Here is a 12,138-nt window from a genome sequence, read left to right as displayed (position 1 = left end):
CTGTCAGGAAAGATGACAGTGCTCGGTTTGCTGATCACATGATCCATATTCGCATCCAGCGATGCCTATGGATCGAGGATGATACGGCGGACTGACCGTACCGTAGGTCCTTTGAGGCCTGTGCGGACAGAGATGGGTGTTCACGAAGCCGGACTAATATTCGTCATGCGGACTGGATTTTTGTATTTATTCAGTAATTTGATCATGAACAAATACTGTTTTGGCCTTTGTTAATACTGAATAATACAATGTTCACTGTGCGTGGATTCGTTCTGATATGTACTGCAGATAACTGGGGGTATGGTAGCTCGCTTCCTCGAAAGATGCAGAAGGCACGCAGGTTATAAATACTCCCCACGGGGATTCCACCGGTTTACTCCACTGCTGTGACGTGAGAAGACGGACCCACGATGAAGTTCTGGCCGCACTGTCCTCGCCATTGAACACGATGCTACGATCGGCTTAATATGATCCCCTTTTCTCGAAGAAGACACCCACCGGAGGGGGTTCTGTTAACTACCTTTCACGGCAGGCTTAAGCAGCGAACTGAACAAGCGGCTGAATCGATTAGTTGGCTTTCATTCGGCGACACGTCCCCGTCTTATTTTCCCTAGGAATCTGGGACAAAAGTTATACAGTAAACACCCTTTGGTCGTCATTTGGCTCCACGGATAACACATTCACGATTTCTTTTTTCGGACGCTAACGCATTGTTGCACGCTGTGTGTCTTATCATGCGATCAGCGTGCAGAATATTAACCAAGGAGATACAATACCATGGAGTGGCAACACAGACATTTGAGTGAAGCAGATGGAACAACCGTCCACCATTACCATGTTAAGGCAAAAGAAACGGGTACGATACATGATACTGAGTAAGGAAATTACATGATAGCTTCAAACTGTTAGCGTTTAGCAGCTACAGCCAGAAACAGTGTCACCTCATTATATTGCACGAGCTCATATACATAGTGTCTCGCCGTGTCAGCAGCTTTCACATAAACACGGAAACCTCAGACGGTCATTCGCAAGTACAGGACACGGCCTTAAAATTTAGTTTAGGATCCATCTTCGTTAGTTCTGGTACACCGTTTTCCTCAGAAGATTTTATAAAAGTGAAAAGGTTTGGGAGACAAACATTGTACACAAAGTTTACGTTGATTTTAATTGTATGTACCATTAAGTTTAAAAAATCTCTCCTGGCCGTTGTTGGCTTTGTAACCAGAATAAACCACCTTTGTTTTCCGTTTCGATCATCACGCTCTTTTTTGAATTTGAATATAAAGTATCTGCACATTGTACACTTCTTCTTCTTCTTCTTCTTCTTCTTCTTCTTCAAGAAACTGTCACCACACTGCCTGCCGTAAATTCAGCACCATTTTCACTGTACGGTGGTAACGTGCTATAATCTTTACGACAGTCATCGCTATTCCCATTGTGTTGTTTCTAGTAAGGAGAGCCTTAGATCCCTTTCCTTGTGGGTGACACGAATTAAGCAAATCAAAACCCAAATCAGTATGTTTTATAAAGTTTGCTGTACCCTCAAAACATTCAAATCTTGGAACAACTACTTCTTTGCAAGGTAACACTACATCGGCAACTGAATTGCTTAGTGTTTCTGCTGCTAATGAAACTTCCATTTTCTGATTAACTTAAAGTGTTGCTTACTTAATTTACTTGCAGAATGTAAACATTTCTCCACCTGCAATTCTACTGACGGTTTCAGGAGAATCAGTTTTGTATCGTTGCACTCAGCAGTGACTACACTACCAACAAGAATATACTTTTCAGCAAGTGAATTCTTACTAATTTAAGCATGTGAGCGGCGTCAGGGAGACGCATTTTTTTCGCCTCGTCTGAAGCACTGTTTATATACACGGCCAGGTAAAGAAAAAAGAAGCAGCCAACCAGTTGCAAATAACAGTTTATTGGAACGCTTGACCTAGGTTTTAACAGTTTTAAAACTGTCTTCAGAAAATAAAATGGGCCATAAAAACTACGTTAGTGGTTACAAAAATGTTTTAAACAAAACAAAAAGTAACAGCAACAAAAACATCTTAAGATAATGGTGTTACTTTCTTACATCACATACTGATCAAGTATACTGAATAAGACCAAACGGCCCGTCATGTGATTCATTTCACTAAGAATAACACAACACATGCATCATGACTGCAGAAATATAGTATTTCAGGTGTGAAGACTAAATGCCAAGTGTCAAGGCACATTAACAAAATACTGTTGAAGTAAAATTGACTTCTATACATTAAAACACAATTACGGCACCTGGATAATAACACTGTTTATGAGAAATGGCAAAATCGATTGCAAAATGTACAGTCTCTAGCTCTAAGTGGAGATACATGCAGAGGGCGCTAAACATGAGCTCATAACAAATACTCCTGGATTACACTGAGTAGCTTGTGTAAATTGAAATAGGAAAGAAAATCTTATGTTGTGTAAAACCGCAGTTGATCTGAAGTGATAAAAAAATTAACAGATATAAAGTTCGTGTAAATATGGAATCTGGAAACATTCTTTTAACGGGGAGACTGCAATGACATTTCAATGTGAATGGAGTAAGTGTTGTTAAAAGCAGTAAATACTGTATAGGAGGGGGGAGGGGGGTGAACTAAGTTAAAAGCTACTTGTTAAAATGGAGAAACTTCCGCTTACGATTACGGAGGTTTATCAACAGCAGAAGAAGCAGAACAGCCAACTTCAGATTAGTCTGAAAAAATTGCAGGAATGTGTCGAAAAGCGTAAGAGTAACGCTACGTTCATTTAAAAATTACCTTAAAAATGAAGAACTGTATTAAACTACTGCACTAAGTATTCTGGGGGAAACATGTTCGCCGAAGCTAGCGGAGACCGGTAGACACTTGCTATGCGGCCGTGAGCAGCGACTTAATGTCATTTAAGTTCTTACTTGCGAACTGCAGCTTATCATTTAATAAGTCACCATCTCTTTAAGCTAAATGCTCGAATATTTCAGGTCCTTCAAAAAACATCTCTAATTTCCACCCTTTTACTAGTTTACGTAAGATTACGTTTTCTTCACTTTTCTTCGGAGGATGATAAGAAGTAAGAAAATGTTCTGCAAACTGCAGCAGCTACGTTTTAATAGATTTCAGTTTATGTCCACTCTCCCCCTTCCGTACTGCATTTGCTATTGTTACAAACACTTTCACTACATGCATGGCAAAATTTCGTTGCAATCTTATTCTGTTGTAAGAAAGTTTTTAGATTCCGTCTTTACACGGACTTTTGTATCTGTTTAATTTAATATCGTTTCAGATTAACAGTGACCTTACACAAAACACGATTTTATTTTCTATTTTACTTTACCTAAGCTACTCAATCCAGTCTATGCGCACTTCTTACGTACGCACGTTTAGCGCCCATGTAGTTTTTCTTAAAAGTCAACTGCCCAAATGTAACCACTAATTTAATTTTTTGGGTCAATTATACTTTCTGAAGAAAATTTTGAACTGTCAAAACCTAGATCAAGGGTTCCAATAAACCTTTATTTGCAACTAGTTGGCTTTTTTTCCAACCTGTCCAATTTTACCGCCGTAGATTTGCTGAATTTGCAGCCATGTTTAGTATTTCAAACTTTTTATTCAGTCCATTAAACCACGTACCCAGCATCTTAAACATAATTCTGTTGGTTGCTGTCCTATCACATACCCCTATATAGCCACCAGGTACATTTAATTTTTCGAGTACTTAGTTAACTGACAACTGCTTAAGTTCCATAAATCAAACAATAGCCAACAGGTATTTCCAACAGTCTATTTAGTGCAGTGAACATAAAAGCAAGGGTCTCCCTTGCTAAGTTAAAATTATCACTGTATATGTATCCATGAACTGACAACACAGCAACAAATTTCCTTGACATCCCATGTCAAATCCTCTTTTATACACTTTTCATTGAAGACCAGTCGGACAAGTATTGGCTCTTAAGTGTACTTTAATTTATTTCTTCTCTTGCTAACACTTTGTGGTTTGAAGATTTTCACGGGATGTTGTTGCCCAGTGACGAATGTCCTGGAATGTGCAAGCCTAAAGAACCGATCGAATTAAAATAATTTAAAAACTCTTACTTTGAAATGGCACCTCGCCTGAAGATTCAACCTATCTTTCACAGCCCCAGTTAAAGAATATAGCACCACACAGCTTCAAAATTTAGAAAGAGTCTTTTGAAGCCCTTTAATTATTGAATTATATTTTTGACTCTTCCTCTGTCTTTCATCTGCCTGACGAACTCTCTTAGTTCTTTCGCAGAGAATCCAGTTTCTCAACAAGCATCATATTTACGTTTCATTTTGCGAGAACTGGGCAGACAACAAGCGTGGTGATGTCCAGTGTATCTGGCATTACCTACAAAGAAACAAAATTAAATAATTAATTACAGCATAAATGAAAATGCGTTGCAATAGACTAACACGATATTCAAGAACATTTCCATTTCGTCGCAATACACGTGAATAACAAGAACATTTTCAGTTCACCACAACAATGTTGAAGAACGCAACACATACTACATTACATTCATTTATGATTTGTTTGTGTCTTATTGTACAGGCCGTTATGAGAGAAGTTTGCAGTAAGCCATTTTTACCTTTTGGTATCTAAATAATTGTCAAAAGAAGAATTCCTTTCCACTTTATCTTGTTCCACCATGTAACTACATTAAATCAATAGAAATTCGAAAGGGATCATAGCATCTGTACTAACACACGAGCGAGTTGATTTTAAGTACCAGTACAGATGCTTCAAAAAGAAGGCATCTCATTTCTCTCAGAACCAAGTGCTTTGGTGTATACTACAAAAGAACACAAATGACATACAATGAGATGATCACAGACATTCTGTTTCAAAACAGAAATTAGTAATAAAGAATCATCCATTATAGTATGTAAATATGTAAATAGATGAAGAGAGTTTTAGACATTGTTGTTAATATACTGATGCGTTTTGTGAACGGGATCAACAGAATTTCAATACGAAAATGTGACACACATTTACGAACACTTACGAATACAAAAATATTTACTTGCAAGATACATGTAATATTGAGAATGCTTTGCATGTTTCCACAGTGGCTTGAGTTTCCTGCAAACACCTTTCGCTTGACCCACTTTCCGTACGTGGCAACCTACGCCCAGCTTTTTTTTTCCAAATAGTTTGATAATTTAAAATACCACGCACGGCGTTGTTATACAGTATCCTTTTGTCATTCACGTTATACATACATTTGGATTCAAAATGTGACGACTACATTCCACTTTTATGTTTGAAGCTTATTTTTTTCTTATCGCAATAACCTATTTCTTCAGCAGCTTCTTCAGTGTAAACAAAGTGAAATTCATGTCAAGTTAAACATGTTCATCTCCTTTCTGCGCTGGTGAGCAATAAAAAAAAATGTATAAAATCACTCACAGATAATATTATCTATTAGTACTTAGTAGAAATAAGAAGTATTTCTTATTACTTCCCTGTGTGCCGTTTACGCTGCGCAAACGTTAGGCACGAATTATGAAAGAAATTCGTGCAGTGATTATCTTACAATTTCGCACACATACTACCCCACTTTCAGATACAACGGGGGAATGACTCCAGAAAGTATGGCGGAACGTACTTCTATTACGTTAACAAGGAAGTGGCAGGAACTGTTAAGAATGAGAAGATCTAAAAAATTAGCATATAGTAGGACACGAGCCTACTTCCTTCAACGCAACTTTTCTACGTCTCTAATCGCATGACCATGATTAGCACACGCAATTCTGAACAATGTTATCTTTTACCTTGCGATATCCTGTTGCTTTCTCCACCGGTGTGTCACGAGATAGTGATCACAAACTTGTCTTTCTTGTTCTTGGTAAGATTTGTTATAAATGTTCAATACGTAGTTTTCTTGAAATGATATACTGTCATACCACGGAGGCTGTAACACAGGAACATGAAATTTAATATGGAGTCTGCAAAGTTCATGTTTTGACTATCCAGTTATTCTGAAGCCACTGAGGTCCGAGTGGCACGTGCCACTAAATAGTCCCCACTAAATACTCCCGAAGTTGGTTGATGCCAGATAGGGAGGGAGGGAGGCATCGGACAAATCAGCCTTGCCTCCACACTGACTTCCGTGCAGTGAGAACCAATTCCACTTGCCTCCTGCTTCCGCCAAAGCGGAGGTCGTGCACGGAGGTAAAAGTAACTTAAATGATGTTCGTAATCACAAATGAAACCGTGTAACGTCAGACATGTTTCGTATACACCGCGTAAGAAGTTTACGTTGTCAGTATTTCTCTGAAACTGTTATTTTCTCACACTGTGTCGCTTAAGTTCGAAATTTGGCTCGATGGAGTCGAGCAACTTTCCTCTGTAATGGTGACGAAGCGTGGCGCTCTGCGACGTCGTCTGTGGGCTCAGCGACGATTGGAACATCAAAGGTATCGACACATTCGAAATTGTGTCAGAGCTGACGAAGGCATTTGAGGTTTAAGGTTGGTTAATGAGATCAAATTTGCACCAAATTTCACCAACATTATTCACAGAGTCACTGTGGACGCATCACAAAATCCTCACCCCCCTTTGCATCTCACTTCTCGATACCTCTACGACGGAGGTTAGAACCTCAACGCCCCGCATTGGAATTACGCCCTTTTATTGATGGCCGAGAGAACCGTTTCCGACACACCGCTGCTCATAACTGACAGAGTAAGTCCCGAGATGTGAAGAAGAGCCTTAACGACTTCACCCATTCCTCTGGGCGTTCTATTTCACGTATTACCTGGTGGGAAACGACAGTCTGCAGAGCGATGTGCAACATTACGTCCCAACCTCCTTGACAGCCTTTGAGTCTAGTGAAACCCTGCATACCCTTTAACACTTCTCTAAGGATACAATCGGGCTATAATCCCACCCTGCGCCACTTTAACTCTTTGGAATGTTGTGTGATCAAGTTTTTCTCTGTGACGGAGGCTGGAACCACTACAGACCGTTCAAATCATTCCAAATTTGGACGTTATTCAAGACAGAAAAGGGTGTTTATGCTTTTTTACTCTCTTTTCGAGGTCTCCTGTGGTTTATGCATGGGGCATACGACATTAACATCGATGTAAATAAAATTGCAAATGGTCTTTCTAAGACCCCCTGTTCAACATCCTCTGTGCCATCTGGACACCTCTGTTGGGCACTTCAAAGACGTCAATGTACAGAAATATCTATCCACCGATCCCTGCCCGCCGGTTGGTCACACAAACTCTTCGACACTCCTTAGATTTCACACGAGGCCAGCAGATGCCATTGTCGACAGAGGTACCTAATATTTTTAAAATAGCCACCAAAGGTTAATGGCTGGAACTGAGGGTTTGCCTAATTTGGGACATAGAGGGACCCTCTGCCCTGTTTTTCAAGTGCTGGTCAATGTCATCCCCCTCCCCCCGTGTACATGCCACAGGTGGGCCCGAAAGAAGGAATAAAGAACAAAGATCAATTTCTCCCTGTGAGAATGTTCAAATTTCGTCGAATGATTTTGAACGCATCACCACTAGGGTGGTCTCACCCTGGAGACGAGAGCAACAATTTGCTGTCACGCTAAAATGCACGTTCAACGGAGTTGCAGCCCTGTTAAGTCCATGCAAAACGGTTGAATTGTACACCAGTGACTGCGAAACTTGATTTGACACGTCCACAATGGAGTTGGATAGAGTTGTGGAGTTAACGCACCTGATACCTCATATGAATTTCTGAGTTCTGGCTCTTTTTCTTTTTGATGTGTCGACATCTAACTGTTTGAAGCGTCGCCCTGCCCAAGGAGGACGTCGCAGGGCACCATGCTTCTGTACCACACAGCGCACAGTTGTAGGCACCTTTGAGCCTAATTTCAATCTTACGCGTCGCAATGAGATAATTACCGACTTTCGAGAAAGTGACCCTTTAATTCTATGTATTTAGTTTTGCAGTAAACGATGACTTACTTTTGCGATATGACAACTGGTTAAGGGCACACTAAGTCAGTATCCATTCTACTTTACTTAATTTTAATTTACTAGTTTAAAATAAACTACTTTTCACACTTTGGAGAGTACAATATGCTTGAATTGCTGTTTTTTTTTTAGATGGAAATAGATCAGACACTCTGAAGTTTAAGAACTATATTACTAATTTTACAATCTATTATTTTATGATATATGGAACTTCTCGAAACCTTTTTTGTTAAGTATATGATGGGGCGTCTAGCTAAGGCTCTAAAACTTGTTCTTACAATCGGTTTAAGGCGCTGGTTTATGACTTCTTCCATGACAGACTGTAAATGCTGTATGACTATACAATTTCTTATAGATTGATGTTTTATTCCCAGTGGGAATATTATGAAGTGTTAGTTCCATGGCAGACAGTAGTCCAGGAGGATCAAATAGCCCTATGTAAGCTTCGAACAATCTCTCCGTGTCCTCTGTGTCCCATCCCTCTGGATGTGTTCCCATCTTGCCGAGTGCGGTCGAAACAACATTCTGTCGTGGCGTTGCACAGAGCGATATGAAATACCTACCCACATCTTACTCGTGCAGCTTTCAAGCTGGCTATGAGAGTACCACACGATAGCTTCACCTTTTCAGGACTGAAGTCATTAGTGCTAATAAGCACAAATCTTCTTCAATCATTTTTTCCCCATACACGTTGTGTAAAACTTTGATCTTTAGCTAAATCTTCTTTCTCAAGCAAAGGCTCAGCTATACTCTAAGAGCTAACCAGCACATCAGCTCCTACGTCAAGCAAGATTAATTTTCTCCTACCTTTCAATATGACATCCCACGAGCTGACTCAAGGATCCCGCAAAAAGTTTAGCCAGTGTGATGTCAAGCTTGAGACATATTCACAATTCTTCGATACCGTCGGGTATTGGTAACTCAATTTCAAAAAATTTTATGTTCGTATGAAGCTACACAAACTAATTAATTTTTCCACACGCAACCATTTAATCATAGATTTAGAATACATTTTAATGGTTTCACATAAAAACCTTTTAATTTACTAAAGACTGCAAACTATTTACCAGTTTATGTCTCTGCCAAAAATGTGAACCTCTTTGCTTTAAACGTTATATTTAGACTAGTACTTTGCGAACGCTTGACGGGAAATTGTGTGGTTGTGGAGGTAAGTTTTGTGATCTGGTATAAAGCAGACACTGTAGTTGGCTTTGACAGCTCATAGAAGCAAATGAGTATCACATTTTGTCATTTTGATGTTTGAAGAGTTAAATTAAAAATATTAGAAGTGCAGTCATTTATTTAATTTCGGAGATAGGGACTTACCAGACTTTCAGAATCCTAGCACTAATCGATGTTGTTTGTACAAATCACATCTGCAGCACTATCGTACCTCTACAAGTAAGAAGCTAACGATGCCAACTTCAAGACTGTCAGCTAAGTAAAAACTGTATTATAGTGAAGTGAATATACCATTCAATGCAGCTCGATCCAGAACAACAATCGTCCGTTCCACGGAAAATTCACTATATAGACAGTATTTAATGTGTGTATTAAAGCAGCCACGCATGGGCTTTATGTTTGTTACAGTAACAGTTTTCCCAACGTAAGAGCGAGACGAAACGTACTCCATACAGTTCTACTAAGTCAACCTTGGCATGATGCGCAGTCAGCAAATCAAAGCACAGTATGGCTTCGTATCCACTGGCAACGAGACACACACACACACACACACACACACACACACACACACACACACACACACACACACAACGTTAACGCTGTCGAATCTAGTGATCAGCATAACCCCCATCGACGCTGCTTAACCTTTATTCTACTTTACCCATAATGGACCTAGACTTTGTAGGAGTATGTACACTGTACTGAAGTTTTAAGGTATCTGATGCCATCATGGCAGTTAGCCGAAATGTGATACAGAAATAATGAAGTATAGCCACAAATGGAAACTGTATATGTTTGCAGATTGTTATAGCCACTGACTTCTATAAAGACGTCCTGTCAGTTTTACATTCCGATTTGCCACAGACACTTCAGATCCAGTACCTACTAAAAATAGCTGCACGAGAGCTACTTTATTTTACTGATACTTAATCGCATCCTGAACTGGAACCTGTTTAGCCAAATTACTTTCTTATACTACCACAATTATACAGTATGCCCATAGTAACGAAGAAGAAAGGATACGAAAAACAGTCATAGAGGCATAAGAAACCCTAAATTCGGCACATATTGCTGCGTAAGATGTTTCTTCTCAAGACATGGAAAAAGCTTTTCGTTTTCTTCTGGTTCTCGTCCACTATCTTCAGTAGTTTTCACAGCACTTAACGGCGTATCTAGGGGTGGACAGTGATTCACTACCGAAGACGAGCGCAGAGGACGGCTCGTGGATAGAAGAAACAGTTTATTGCCGATTGTTTATATTCATTAGCTTTGACGCTGCCTTTGTCGACGGCGAATGCGGCAAATACTCCAACCTCCGGCCAGTCCTCAGATCACAGCGTTGACTTGGCGCCACTGCTACTAAGGATGTGTCAGACGTCTCATTACCGCCGGCGAGTGGCGTGGTCGGCCCGGCGAAGATGGCTATCGCTGTGACTATATCAGACTGCGCCTCGCCCGCCCACAGTGGCTCACGACGAGTACGCCCCTCCGTCGACAGCTCGGCACAGGTGAGGACGAGTGGATCCCCTGCGTCAGTCCCACAAAGGCTGCAGAGTACCCTGAGCTTTCCTAGCGCTCAGGTGGTAAGTCGGCGGACAGTGGTTCGAGGCCCGGCGACGGTGGTGACTGCAGCATAAACGGCATGGCACTGACAAACACACACAGGCTGTTCGACGACTGTGTGCTAGCGGGGAAGGAGTTTGAATATAGTTGCTCACGGCTGAATGCGGAAGAGGCCACGTTTGTGGGTCCCGCGGAAATGTCTGGGCCAGAGGCTAACGACCAAGATCCGGCGTTGTCACGCAGTAGTCGGTCAAATCGCAGAAGCTTTCTGAACGCTGGTCCACTCCCACACTGCTGACAAGCGGAAATCTGACCCACAGAAACAGCTGCATCCGCCGAGATGCTGGACACCTAGGGGCATTGACCGGCGGCTCTCAGCGCTCGGTTCCAGTCCTCTGTCGTTGGCTCTGAGCATTGCTATGGTCCATCTAGTTGGAATTTATACCAAATATCACCGGACACTCACTCGTTTGGCCTGAACCGCCATTTTTTTCAGTACCCAAAAGTGGTAAATGTAAAGTGCACTTCCATCGTTTTGAGTGTTGAGTTGTTGGTTGGAACGATCTTCCCTTGGGTCTATTCTTTCACCTCGTTCGTCCTCAGTTGAAGTTTTTTTTCTGATACCGTTCGCTCGTTCAATACGTTCAAAACATTCACTCCTCTTTATTCGCAAAATCTATTTTCCGTTGAAAGCTGTGTTCTTGGAAACGGTGTATTTAAACGCAGTCAATTAGCGGATGCCATGAACTCTGAATATACACACTTTATTAGTATTACAGCCAGGCAGCTCTAATCCTATCAAATAAGCCCTATGTTGACGTCAAATATTGTTCTGGCTATAAAAGTACAAAGTACACAAATTGCACTTACAAGTCTAGTGTATTCTGTCAGGTATGTCCGAGGCACGGAGCTGATAATTATCGAAAGAGCGCCCCCTAACAGCTCGTTAGAGACTCGAGTAATAAAATCTAACTGTAGTTCCAATTAAAATAGGAAGAACTTGCTTAATTCTAGTCTTATGCCGGATGAGGCAAGGGGAGCGTTCGTTGTTATTCTAGCACCGTAACTCAAGGTACATGAATACCAAAATCCGTATTATTTGTATACAGATCTTTATGATGTTTTCAGTGACAAAGTAAGATAAATCGTTGTGGCGGCCACATACTGGTCATTATTCAAATACTCCTCCTGTGTGTAGTTAAAGGGCCTCTATGTAGGACGATAGCACAACGTAATGACTAGTACACCTTTTCACCATCACATGCTTTTGACTCCATACTACACAGCATGACTCTGGAACTCAGCCCCTTAAATGTAAAGCATGTTGTTCAAGCCACCTCGACAACTATGTCCTTTAATAGATTATCCGTAGGTCGCCAGACGTACGACAAGGGGAGCC

The 12,138-nt window shown here is 40.9% G+C and overlaps 1 protein-coding gene across 1 annotated transcript in view; it reads right to left on the bottom strand.

The window, feature by feature from the left end:
- Positions 1-3,601: 3,601 nt before the first annotated feature.
- Positions 3,602-12,138, bottom strand: part of LOC126299014 (blood vessel epicardial substance-like) — a 155,357-nt gene continuing 146,820 nt past the window's right edge. The window contains exons 3-4 of the mRNA XM_049990650.1: positions 5,811-5,950; positions 3,602-4,383 (exon numbers count right to left, since the gene is read on the bottom strand). Of these exons, the coding sequence (XP_049846607.1) occupies positions 4,380-4,383; positions 5,811-5,950 (144 nt within the window). The 3' untranslated portion in view covers positions 3,602-4,379. The remainder of the gene's footprint in view (positions 4,384-5,810; positions 5,951-12,138) is intronic.

The sequence above is a fragment of the Schistocerca gregaria genome, chromosome X (assembly GCF_023897955.1).
Source record: "Schistocerca gregaria isolate iqSchGreg1 chromosome X, iqSchGreg1.2, whole genome shotgun sequence".
Classification (NCBI taxonomy): domain Eukaryota; kingdom Metazoa; phylum Arthropoda; class Insecta; order Orthoptera; family Acrididae; genus Schistocerca; species Schistocerca gregaria.
This window is presented reverse-complemented; position numbering and strand designations above follow the sequence as displayed.